This window comes from Juglans microcarpa x Juglans regia, chromosome 5D (genome assembly GCF_004785595.1).
Source record: "Juglans microcarpa x Juglans regia isolate MS1-56 chromosome 5D, Jm3101_v1.0, whole genome shotgun sequence".
Lineage (NCBI taxonomy): Eukaryota > Viridiplantae > Streptophyta > Magnoliopsida > Fagales > Juglandaceae > Juglans > Juglans microcarpa x Juglans regia.
Genome location: NC_054602.1, coordinates 25,209,653 through 25,223,551, shown reverse-complemented (window position 1 = coordinate 25,223,551; position 13,899 = coordinate 25,209,653). Strand labels below are relative to the sequence as shown.

Below are 13,899 nucleotides of genomic sequence, written 5' to 3'. Positions count from 1 at the left end.
CAAAAATATTTTTTTCAAGCTATTATTCTCTCTCAAGAATAGCCTCATACAATCCCTCATTACTTACGAGAAGGAATAGGAAAGCTAGAATCAAGGGATTTTGTGTAGTCCCGAAACTCTTGGCCCTTAACAGCCCTAAAAGATGAGTCATCCACTATCACCATCCTAGCAAGGGAAGCCCGAAATTTTTTTTTTCTCATTATATTTGGTCATCTCTAGATTCTTCTTTCCTTCCCCTCTTTCAACTCTTGCCTCCAGGACCAAGAATTGTTGTCCCTTGTCCAATCTACTCTTACAGCTTTTAGGGCAAGGTGGATGTGTGGTCTCATGGCTGAAGTGCCCTACCTTTTGGGATGACATTTGTACAACCTCCCACAATGGTTACAAATTGTTGTAGGTTCTTTGGGATCACAATCAGACACTCTTGTGAAGTGATCCCATATCTCAGACCTACTCTTGTGGTTTCTACCAGTCGGTGGAGAGCGGGGTGTAGAACGAAAGGTAGTAGGAGTGCCTACTGAAGAGTCTAATGATTTACTAGACTCTTCGATTATGGGAGCCTTGATAGGCTGTTGTAGTTCTTCTGGACAAGATGTAGAGGTGGATGTAGAAGTGCTTGTGCCTTCAACATTCATGATTTAAAAACTAAAACACAACACACAAACAAAGGAGCATGGCTAATCATACAAAAACAGCCCCAACTATGCAAATTCACATTCAAAAACAGCCCCAAGTTCCCAACATTCAATATTAAACAGCAATATTTCATACATAATCAAAATATTTCCAAACCAAAATATTCAACAGCAACATTTCCAAACGAAAATATTGAGCAGAAAAAAAATTCTTTGTTCATACATAATCAAAATATTTCCAAACCAAAATATTCAACAACAAAAAATTCTCTATTCATACATAATCAAAATATTTCCAAACCAAAATATTCAACAGCACAAATCAACCATTTCAATCACAAACAGCAGTGGAGGGACTTACTGTGGTTAATCAACAATCTGGAAGCAAATTTGGGTGTGCAAGCAAACCCCATATTTGGAATCAAGATCAACCATACATGAAAAATCAACCATACACGGAAGAGGCACTTACATTGGTGGTGAACGGCGAGGGGAATGGAGGGACGACCACAAGACGAGAGAAGAGAGAGAGAGAGAGAGAGAGGCGACGGGCTAGGTGAAGGTGGCTCAAGCAAATCTGGAAGCAAGATCAACCATACACGGAAGAGGCACTTACGGCGGTGGTGAACGGCGAGGGGTAGTGGAGGAACGACCACACGGTGGTAGGAGAGAGAGAGAGAGAGAGAGAGAGAGAGAGAGAGAGAGAGGCTACGGGTTGGGGTTTGTCGAAATTAGGGACTTAGGATTAGCATTTCGAAACTAGGGGTTAAAAATATCGGCGCTGGGAGGGGGGGGTTAGAAATGAGTGCTGGGGACGCCTGGTGGAGAAGGAGCCAGCGGAGGGGCAGTGGTGGCTGACCTCGACGGGAAGGGAAATCTGTCTCTACGATTGAGATTTGAGAGTGGGGGATGAGAATCTGAGATGAGGTTTTGGGGGGGGGGGTTAGAAATGAGTGCTGGGGACGCCTGGTGGAGAAGGAGCCAGCGGAGGGGCAGTGGTGGCTGACCTCGACGGGAAGGGAAATCTGTCTCTAAGATTGAGATTTGAGAGTGGGGGATGAGAATCTGAGATGAGGTTTTTGGGGGGGGGGGGGTAAATCCTTAACACGTAAAAAGGCGCCGTTTTACTTAAATTTTGGTTGTGTTGTGAGGGTTTTGATAAAATGATGCTGTTTTGACCTTGTTTTGGCCCTTTTGGCCTGGACTGCTAGGGTTTTAGGCTTTTAAACCCTCTTTTTTTCCCCTAAACTCTATTTTGGTTTTTTCTTATCCTAATTCCTAAACCAAACCCTAAATTAATTTTAATCTTAGTTTTAGGCATGTCTTTTTATTTATGGTTTTTATAATTTTTTTCATCACTAAATTTAGTTGTTAGAATTTTTTTGATCAAATTTAATTGTTATAATTGATTATTAATAATTACTATTTAATTAGTGTTTAATTGTAAAAGAAGATGTGATGTGAGTTTTCCAAGAGTTTTATGCTTTTCAAAAGTTTGAGAAGTCACTAAATGTTGCTTTTATTGCCCTCATACCTAAGATAGCCGGTACTTCTGAATTGAAGGATTTTCGTCCTATCAATTTGGTAAGTGGGATTTACAAGATGATTTCTAAGGTGTTAGCTAATCGAATGAGTAAGGTGATGGATAAGATTATTTTTAAGCCCCGAAATGCTTTTGTTCGGGGCCGCCAAATCCTTGACTCAGTGTTGATCGTGAATGAATGTATAGATAGTCAGATGCGGGAAGGTGTTCTGGGAGTTCTTTGCTCAGAAGATCATGTGAATTGGGATTTTCTTTTCTACATGCTCAGAAGATGTGGTTTTGGGGATAAGTGGTGTTGTTGGATTAGACAACATCTCAATTGCTTGGTTTTCAGTGTTAGTTAATGGGCAGTCTTGTGGTTTCTTTTAGAGTTCAGGAGGCTTGAGACAGGGGGATCCGTTATCTCATTTTTTATTTGTAATCTTTATGGAGGCTTTGAGCCGTATGGTGGAGGCTGCGGTAGAAGGGGGTTTTCTTTCCCCTTTTTTGGTGGGAAATGCAAATAATGGTTTCATTTCAATTTCCCATTTACTCTTTTATGATGATACTCTTATCTTTTGTGATGTTGATGGTGATCGGGCTGTGTTTTTATGTTTTGAAGCAGTCTCGGGCCTTAAGGTGAATTTGGGTAAGTTGGAGATGGTTCCGATGAGGGATGGTTTTCAATTATTTTACTTAATGGAGGGACTATTCATGAGTTTTTGTTTTCATTTCCTAATCTTAGAATGTAATTAGGTGTATCTTTTGTATACTTCTTGTGTACATGGGTTTCGCCTATTGCATTCGATGAATAAAATTTTATTACTTAGAAAAAAAAACTAGTGTTTAATTACATGTTATTAACTCATTATACTATTCTATACTAGTATCTAACTTGTTCATATTATAGACTTTTAAGACTTGTACTATAGTATTTAATTACATGTTATTATACTAGTTTCTAACTTATTTCTAACTTAATTATATACCAGACTTAGTATTACATGTTATTATACTTTAGTATTACATGTTTTTATCCTAGTGTTATTATACACTAGTATTACATGTTATTATACAAATGTTATTATAAATTAATGTTACCTTGTAGTAAATTAGTAATCCTATGAGTCTATGATGTTTACATATACGAAACTATTATTAGTCAGTTTAGTCTATTTAATTCTTATATTGTAGTATAAGTATATTATTTTATATTACACTTGGACTTATATTATTTTATATATAAGTTCTAGTCATATAACTATATAACTCTACTAGTATATATTATCAATATATAGATAAATACATATTTTTATAACATATGTACAATATTGGAGATGGAGGGAAAAATCAGAGTTAGAGTCAGTCGAACGACACCTCCGACTCCGACTGGAAAATGAAAAAAAAATCCGATTTTGACTCTGTTTTGTTAGAGTTGGAGCGGAGTCTGATTTTTGCTCAGCCCTATGCTTCCCTATCCTATAAGGAGGATTGAGTATTCGGAACTTGCAATCTTTTAACAAAGCTTTGGTTCACAATGGCTATGGAGATGCCAAAAAGGATAATCGGCCTCCTAGCTTCTTGGCGAGTCATCCGGGGGAACTCTCAGATTGCAACAGTGTAGAAGATGGTCCCAATTTATCTATGGTGGTGTGTTTGGAGGGAGAGGAATGCAAGAAGTCTTGACAATTGAGAGCGGTCAATGGATGAGCTTAGAAGTTTATTTTTCAGTACTTTCGACTATAATTGGTTTTAATGGCATCTCTTTTCATGATTTCCTTGTATCGTTAAACTCACATGCATAGGCTACGCTCTTGTATATGTCCCGTATACTCGGGCCTTTGTCTGTTTTATGTTTACCGATAAAAAAAGGGAGGTTGCTTCTTTCTAACTTGTTCTCTTCTCTTCTCTGTGAATTTTGGTGATCATATGACTTCTTTTAATGTTTTAGCCCATTGGACTTGCCCAAAAGAGGGAAAACAAAAGACAAAAAATCCCTTTTTATTTAACATTGAAATTCGCGTTACTTTACGAGTTATTTCATGCTACCTGGTGGCATCAACATTATTTTAATCTTTATTTTTTGGGTTGCATTGCTATGGATCCATAATAGTCTTTCTGACATCATTTTATATTCAGGAATATGATATTGCAGGTGATAGTATGAAGAGCCCAATAGAGCGCTTGGCTCGCCAGAAACAAAATCTTCGTCGCCGTTTGGGTAAGTACTTGTATATTTATCTTTATTTTGTTGTAGCATTTCATACACATGCATTTGGCTTTATTTCTCATTGATGTTTGCTGTCGGGATCCCGCTTTGGATTTTACTAATTATATATATAATTGGTTATACCACACCTTGAGGAGAAAACTATTCTTCAAAGAAGGCCATAGGCTTTGAACTTCTATTTCTCAAACTTGAATTTAAAGGACATAGAACATGCTTTTATATTGGCTAATTTTGAAGTGGTCTCCAAGTAAAAATAGAGTTACATGGATATCCTTAGGGTTGGAAAGAAAGAGAAGGATTGAAATGCCCAAAATAACCTTGAAACTTGATAACAAAGCAAAAAAGTTGTTCCTAGCCATTCTTTGCACTTGAGTAATGCAAAATAAACTTCTCGCAAGATTTTCCCCATTTTTTTGCATAAGGAAGATGTTATAAAGAATGAGTTTTTTCACATAAGCAAGTGTCAAATCTGTCTATTTTAGTTTCTTTTATCACAATTGTTTCCTTGCACTTTCTAGGCTTAGGGTTTTGTGTATTGACATATAGAAAAACAATGATAAACATGTTAGATTCACAAAAAATAGGAAATTTGGAAAACTGGGAACGAATCATTGAAACTTAGTTTTTTTAATAAATAATAACCATTTCATTCTTGCCGGGGTAAGAACTTTTCTGCACCCTTCTTCTTGCAAATAGTTCTCTCTCTCCTATATCTTTGTGATGGGCTTTCTGAGTAGGTTTTTCATCGATTCAAAGATGTTTTATGGCTAAAGTTTTGGCAAACAAATTGAAATTGAAGTTATCAAAGATTATATTCAATTCCAAAAATGCCTTTATCGATGGAAGACAAAGTCTTGACTCGGATGTTATTGCCAATTTGTGTCTTGCTATCTGGCTAAGATCGGGACCCCTTAGAGTGCTTCGTAAATTTGACATTAAGAAGGCCTGTGTTGAGGATTCTTGATCTATTTGTTGAGAAGATGGGGATTTGGAGTGAAATTGTGTGCTTGGATCGCACAATGCATATCTACCATTCATTTTTCAGTATTTGTAAACAGGACCCCCATGGGCATTTTTAGTAGCACTTGAGGTTTATGCCAAGAAGACCCATCATCCCCTATGCTCATTACTATTGTTATGGAGGCTCTGAGTAGGATGATTTCTACTATGCTGCACAGGGGTCTCCTCTCGGGCTTTATTGAGGGAACTAGGAATGGGGGCCAATATCTCTCATTTGTTGTTTGTAGATGACATGTTAGTATTCTATGAGGCCAGACATGACCACCTTTGCCACTTGCGTCTATTCCTCTGTTTTGAACTGTTATCTGAGTTAAAGGTGAACCTAGCCAAATCGAAATTACTTCCGGTTGGTGGAGTTGAGAATGTAAGTAACATGGCAGAGATCGTTTGATGTAGGATCTCTACCTTACCCATGATGTTTCTTGGACATCATTTGGGAGCTAACTTCAAAGCCAAAGCCATTTAGGATGGCATTATTGAGAAGCTGGAATGTCGTTTGGCTGGCTGGAAATAGTTTAAACTGTCGAAGGGTTTGAAGTACCTCGATCAAAAGCACACTCTTAGATTTACCTCCCTGCTATACATTTGTAACAACCCGTTCCCCAATAAAGTCATTTTTAGAGTTTTCGTGGAACCGGTGTGCTAATAAAACTTTGGCTTAAAAACTTTTCTTGTTAACGAAACGCTAGATACAAAAAATTCTATAAATAAACAAACTCAATCTTTATTAAATACTTAAAATCCAAAAAAGAGTTTGCGGAAATAATTATTTAAAATCAATAAGGTCTCACGTGCTTATCAAAATAACTTATTAAGTTGGAAATCATAAAGCTAGCATAACATAAACTATCTAGGCCTCTGTCTTGCCTCCTTGGGCCAAGTCTTGTCTTGCAGCTCCATCCTCATAAAAATCCTCACTTGGAGAGGTTAAAATATAAAATATAAAATATATAAAAATGAGTCAAATACTTAATAAACAACACATCATAGAGTAAACATAATAAACATAATGTTTCTTGAAAAATATACATACTCATAAATACATACGTAAATATCATAAACATGAACTTGCCTTTCACTTGTCATAGGTCGACGACACCCATTGTTGACCCTCGTGAGTTAGGGTTAGCGAATCTAAGTAGATTCCGATTCCATCATTCATACTTCATCATAATCATACTTGTATACTTGTCATATCATAGATTTCAAATGAAATTACATTTTTTCATAAAATGTCATGATACATGTTTTCTCACATAAAATCATGATTTTTAATAAATATTTTAATGCCTAAATCTTCACATAAAATCATGCATAGTTTTTCATAAAATATCTTGGTGCAATTATTATGCAACTAACATGAAACTTACGCATAAATCATGGCATTTATAAATTAATCATGACTTGGGTATATAAAAAAGGGCTTCCAATGGAGGGCGTACATGCATAATACTTACCTTTATAAAAGACCATGTCGTTTACCATACATACGTGTAAATGTATGATCTTGCTACTTACTTCGTAGTGCCAAGCCAATATTTCTGGGGTGCGATTGATTACCTATATAATACACGTAACTTACGTAAATTTCTAATTTAAAACGTACTTCGTAATCAAAACTCAAATTACCAGAATATTCTGTATTTCTCTAATACCTAAAATCCTCAAAATCCTAAAATATTGTCACTCCCCAATTTCATGTAATTTCTCCAAATAATCATTTGATTAACCTCCAAAATATCATCATGCTTAAACATCTAATTTCTCTCGATTTTCATCATGATGTCACTATGAAAGTGCTAAAATGGTTTCTCCACATACGTAATTTGACTAGAGTCTCAAGGTTTGCATGTACGTGTCTAGAGCTTCCTGATTTCGATTTAGAAGATGGGTATTTTTTTATAATCACTTGAAGAATAGATGGCTTACACCGAGAGGCTGAAGAGGCAAATAATAACGTGTATGCTGTGGTCCGTGGTATAATAACCGAGAGGTAGAGGAGAGAGAGAGAGAGAGAGAGAGAGAGAGTTGGCATGAGGGAGAGAGAGAGATTACTGAGAGAGTTGAGGGCTACGCACGAGGGTGCTTGGGCGATGGAGACTCACTATGCAGCAACGACCAAACGATGGTAGCTTTCGCGTCGGCTGAGATGTGGAGGATTGCAATTTTTGGGGTCACAGTGGGGGAGTAGGTGCTCTGTTTTGCTCCTCAAAACAGAGCTTGCCATGTGGTTGGATGCGTGGAGGTTGTTGGCGTGGACGAAGAGGATGTGTGACGGTGGTTGGCTTGGCTTCGGGGTGCAATGCGAAACAGGGCTATTCGTGCAGTGGGTTTCACGGTGGCTGAGCAGAGGAGTGTTATGGTGGTGGTGGCAGTGTTTTAAATTTCGTACCGTACCGGCCGGTACGGCCGAAATTTTTCATACTGGCCATCCGGCCAGTACAGGTACTATATCTGTTTCGTACTGGTCAAAATACCGGCCGTACCGGCCTCAATTTCGGCCTGTACCGGCCTATATTTCGGCCGGTACCGGCCAGTACCAGGTGATATTTCGGCCTGTGTTTTTTTTTTTTTTTTTTTCAAACTACAAACTTATTTTTTAACCCTCAATTCAGACTAGACTATTTATAATTTATATATATATGTATTTATATATAATTTATTTATATAGACTTATTTTGGAATATAATTTTTATATATATTTATATATATAATTTATTTATATATCAACTATTCTGAAACGTTATCCCGAAACGCTATTCTGAAACGGTACCGGTACCGAAATATTTCGTTCCAGTGCCTTGACCAGTACGGCGTCCAGTACGGTATTCAAAACATTGGGTGGTGGTCTTACGGTTTGATTGCTGGTGGTGGATGAGCATACAATGACTGAGTGGAGGCTGTAAGGGTGCTCGGCTTGTGTTTAGACGTTTGTTGTGACTTGGTCGTGGGCTGTGTGGAAGGAAGGGATGGGTGTGGTTTTCGGCGTGCTTGGTGTTTTGGTCGTGGTTGTAATGTGAGGAATGTGAGGTGCGGCTGCTTTAGGTTTCATAGGTGATTTTCACGAACAGAAGAGGGACTTTATATTGTTAGGTTTAAGACTTTTAACCTGAAGATGACTGTGGAATTGTAACCCTACTGAGAGAGCTTTATTCAGTGAATTCTAGTGGAAGTTCGAGACGTGCATGTCTTGACTATATTAAAGGCAGTCGGTTAAAGAGTTTTAACATGAAGATGACTTATAGAGTTGTATCCCTGTTGGGAGAGAATTCCATTTGGCCGAACTGGTTTGGATTCATTTCATGGGCTAAAAACTCAGTAATTTCAATTGGGTTTCTAAATTATCGGCCCATTAATTTCTTCTAAAATTTTCAACTAATCTTAACGACTTTAAAATAAAATGTTGGGCCTAACTAAATCCCAAAAATTAATAACTCGTAGCTTATCTTAATATGACCCGTAAAATTCCAATAACTTCAAAAATCTTAATAGCCCGTAGGCTATTCCAATACGGCCCATTAAACTTACTTTAGGCCCTTTAGATTTTTTTATTTTTTTTATTTTTTTATTTCATCCCTAATAATATTGGGTTTGTTCCCAATTCCTATGAGAATTGATAATAGGCTTGAGAAACTAAAAGAAGATTTTTATGGGCATGTATGAGGGAGGGTCATACGGTCCATCTTGTGAAGTGGTGAATGGTGTGTTCACTGGTTGCTAATGGAGGGACAGGCATGAGAAACTTAGGGGTTGTTTGGGAATATGTTTCATCTCATCCCATCTGATCTCATCTTATTTATTTTCCAAACATCACTTAGATATAAATATTTTTCAATTTCAAATTTTCATCTAATCATTATAATTTTGCCTAACTTTCCAAAAAAAAAACTTTTTCAAATCTCAAAACAAAAATTATATAAAAAGATTATATCATAACAACATTTTAACTTTATAATATTTTTGTTCAACATTTTTCTCTCTATTTTTCCAAAACCCAATAAAACCTATTAACTCAAATCATTTTACTGCTGTTCATAAACTATTTACAGATTTTTCATCTCATCTCATTCTCCAAGCATCTCCTAAGAGTTTGTGCTAGAGTTCAGCTTTTAACTCTAGTTTATGCATTGGCCTCCTAATTAAAGTTACACTTCTGGTGTCTAAAATTATTTTCATTTTAATAAAATGTATTTTCACGAGCTTGCGTAAATGTCCTATTCTATTCAACACGACACTACTTTTTTTTTGTACATGTACATGACGATCGTTATCATAAATTTAGTATTTTTTTTTATCCACGAAATACATGGTCAAGATATACAGCTCTAACATAATAGGTTTTTTATTATAATAATACTAACTAGGAAACGTATATTATTTTTGTTATAAGATTTTAAAATATTAAATTATTTTTTGTGTTTTGCTTGGAAGTTTGGAAAAGTTGTAATAATTAGTTTGAAAGTATTTGTATTTGAGTGATGTTTGAGAAGGAAATAAAATGGGATGAGATGAGATGAGATGAAAATTATTTCTAAATAACCTCTAACTATAGCTCATTCGTGCAAATTGGAGTCAAAAGACGGTAGCATGCAAGGTGGTTTCTTTTTTGGTTGGTCTAAATTTTAAGGATGATTGCAAATTCGTGCCTATATAGTACGAGAGGGATTATCTCCAATAATTGTCTCTTGTCATCATGTGGAGCTTGTTTAGTTTAAGATTTGGAGTTTTTGTCTAATAATTATATTTAGAATTTGGGTAATTTGATGAGTAGAATGAATAGACTTTTGTGAATCAATATATATAATTCATTGTCCAAAAACATTAAATCCCTGTCAATTCTTTATTTTTCTCACTCTATTTAATTTATTATGTCCGCATAAGATCCAACAGCCAATATATATTATATTCCAACAATATTTTAATTTTATAATATTTTTTATTCAACTTTTTCTCTCTCATTTTCCAGAACACAATAAATACTTAACTCAAACTATCTCACTACTATTCACAAACTATCTTACTATTAGTCACAAAATTCTCATCTAATCTTATTCTCCAAGCATCCCCGTAATCCTTTTTAATTGAGCTTTTTGGGGTAAATAGCTATGGTGCTATGTATGAAGGAGGGAGCCTCTAGCAAGTGTTAATATGTACCACTCCCTCCTTTACAATGTTGGGAATGCTACTGACTTTTATGAGCCAAGTATAAAAGATTCTAAATTTTTTTCATTTCTAGCCTCTACCTCCGCCACTTTTCCTTGAACCGAGTCTTGTCGTGCAGTTTCATCCTCACATTGATCATCATATGGGAAGATTAATATATTGCAAATAAGGCCTGGTTTGGATACACAAAACCATCTTGTCTCATCTCATCTCTTCTCATCATTACAATTTTTTTAAACTCCCACATAAAATATAATAAACAACTCAACTTTTTCAAATTTCAAAACAAAAAAAATATTAAAAATTTATATTCTAACAATATTTTATTCACCTTTCAACAAAACATCTCATCTCATCTCATTTGAACTGCGTAACCAAACAAGTCTTAAAAGAAAGTGAGTCGAATACTCAGTAACAATATCATGTAGTAAACATATTATAACTTAATTGGGCTTTTCCTTTTATATCATCATACACAAACAATCTTTCAATCCAACTCCCCATATTCATCATAACCGTCATAACACAATTATGCCTCATGTGCAAGGGTTGGCAACCTCGATGATCATGATTCCACTCGTATGCCTCTAGTGAGATCCTGTTATCTGTTAAAAGAGATTGTTATCATTAGGTGCTCTGCTAATGAGCCACTAATGGCGTTGCGCCCCGTCACATATGCTACTATTATCAATCATCAGTCATTCATTCAATCACTTACCTTTTCGTTTATTTTCCATTCTAGCCCTAACAAGACTGGGCTTGGGCTTGTCCAATAAAATCAATTGGGCTTGCTTACAATTTATGGGCCAAATCTAAAATTCCCATTCATCCCTAAAAAGGTCCTAGGTGTTACATGATACATATGAAGTATAGAATTTGGGAGTTGGATGGCGCTCAAATGAGGTAAATGGGTCATTTGGGGTTGGTCTCTAGAAGAATATTAGAAGGGGTTGGGGCTTTTTTTTCTCTCTTCGCTAGATTTGTGATGAGCAACAGATCTAGGGTTTGCTTTTGGCATGATGTGGTAGAGATCGATCCTTGAGTCATACCTTCCTCATTCTATTTAGAATTGCTCAATAGACATGTGGCAAATCATTGTCATATTGTGAACGGCCCTATTCAATGGAGTGTCTCTTTTGTCAGGGAGGCCGATGATCGGGAGATGGACCTCTTTACATCATTGTGTGATCAGTCATATTCATGTAGAGTTGGACTTCATGGCGAAGATAAACTGGTTTGGGTCCTATCTAATAAAGAATTGTTTGAAGTAAAGTCAGTCTACAATGTGTTGTGCGAACAATAAGGGACCCCTTTGCTGTGGGAGCTCATTTGGAGAATTAAGACACCACCTAGAATTGTTTCTTCTCATGGACACCAGCCTTGGGGAAAATTGGCACATTGGACAATTTGAGGAAGCGGGGAATAGTCGTTAATTGGTTGCTAGCCTTATGTGGAACATAATTATTGGCCTCTTTGGAATAGATTGGGTTATGAGCAAGGGTTTTAGTTTTGAGGATTGTGAGAGATCGGTGCAAGCTCAAGTCCTTTCTTAATAACCTCTTTTATTGGATTGTAGTCCAGAATTTTGTATCTTATTTCTAGGTTTAATGAGTTTTTAGCATTTGTATAAAAAAAGTAGTAATAATTTGATTAAAAATGCTAAATCGGTGCTCTAACTACAATGAGGTGTGTAGAATAAAGTCCTCTAAATTGGCATTCTAACCACATTCATCATTACTAACCTTGGCCCACAAAAGTCCATTTGAAGTTTCTCAGGCCAGTAGGCTATCCCATCTAGGATGTGGAATAGCAACGAAGAGTAAGTTGGCTGAGTTGGCTGTTGGATAGAGTGCTCTTTATCAAAGTGTCCTGCCCGCCCTCGGACAAATAGTGTCTCTTCCAACCGGCCAACTGACTTTCTGTTTTCTTAATAATGTTGTCCCATATTGATTTTGCTTTAGATGTTAGCTGCAATGGTAGGCCCAAGTACTTCATTTGATGAGATGGCATCTTACGTCCTAGGATATGAGCCAATCCTCTAGTATTATCCATCACTACAATTGAGACTAGTTTTGGGTTGACCACATTACTTTTTAGCCTTGATACAACTTCAAAGCATATGAATAGACATCTCAGGTGGCAGCTGTGATCTGGCATAGCCTCCCTCTACGGAGTCTTCAGATTGGGTTTTTTAGAAAATTAGGGGGTTTCATACTTAGTGGGGTTGTCCTTTGAAGAATTTCAAGAAGAGTTGATGGCATTATCGAAAGACCTTTGTGGATTTTTTTTTCTTTTTTTTTATAAGATCTTTGTGGTATCTTCCGGTTCTTCTTCTGTTTTCTAGAGCAGAGGGAACCACGGATTAGAGATTAATTGGTTCTATCAATTGTGATGATAAGCAAGGACAAACTAGTAGGGGTAGAGGTAAGAGAATGGGTAAAAGTTTTTCCTCATGAAGCACAAGACTGGATGGTTGGATGGATGCCCACAACAGCTCTTGGTTTGCTAGTTTTCTAGGTCGATGAACTCTTGCTTTTTTTCCTCTATTGGATTATTGGATTATAGGGCGTTCTTTTGTATGCTTCTTATGTACATGGGATGCACTCCTATTCATTATTAATAAGATCGAGTTTAATTTATTTCATCTTTCTTTTGGTTGTTTAGCCTGTATATTTCATTAGATGCATTGGTAAATATTGTATATGAAGTTGGAGTTTTATGTGCCTTTTTGCTAGATGTCATCATTCTTTTATGCAGGTTTGGATGTCTGTGAGCAGTTCATGGATGTTAGTGATATGATAAGAGATGAGGACCTTATTGTGCACAAAGTTAACTTCCTTGGCAATGGGATAGACCAAAGAGTTTACACGTCACGATCTGTACATAATATCCAACAGCTAGTGGCAAATATGGTTCCTAGTGTCATATCTAAGAGGCCAAGTGCAAGGGAAATGAATCTGCTTAAAAGAAAAGCAAAAATAAGTTCAAAAGACCAAACAAAGTGTTGGTCTGAGGATGGAGACATGGAGATTTCACATGCTCAAAACCTGACGACACTAAAGGGTCAATGCCCTGATTCTGTAAATTGTGACAAGGTATTAGACTACTACATCTTATCAAAATTATGTTGGATACATTTCGGTTTGTATTTGTTTCGTTGCTTCCTACCAACAAGCTGAAAAATTCATGGTTTATCTTATTAGTTTTATCCAGGGGATATGTGGTACTACTATTATCATTTTCAACAATATACTTTTCTCAAAGTAATCATTTTCAACAATATAGAACACTAAAACTTGCCATGATATTCACAATTTTATCCTTCTAAT

The 13,899-nt window shown here is 36.3% G+C and overlaps 1 protein-coding gene across 2 annotated transcripts in view; it reads left to right on the top strand.

Annotated features, from left to right (window-relative positions):
• Positions 1-13,899, top strand: part of LOC121266556 (TATA-binding protein-associated factor BTAF1) — a 60,423-nt gene that overhangs the window by 11,463 nt on the left and 35,061 nt on the right. Inside the window, exons 6-7 of one of the 2 annotated variants that reach the window (XM_041170422.1) lie at positions 4,297-4,378; positions 13,328-13,665. In XM_041170422.1, coding sequence (XP_041026356.1) covers positions 4,297-4,378; positions 13,328-13,665 — 420 coding nt within the window. The remainder of the gene's footprint in view (positions 1-4,296; positions 4,379-13,327; positions 13,666-13,899) is intronic. The other variant, XM_041170423.1, reaches the window with a different exon arrangement.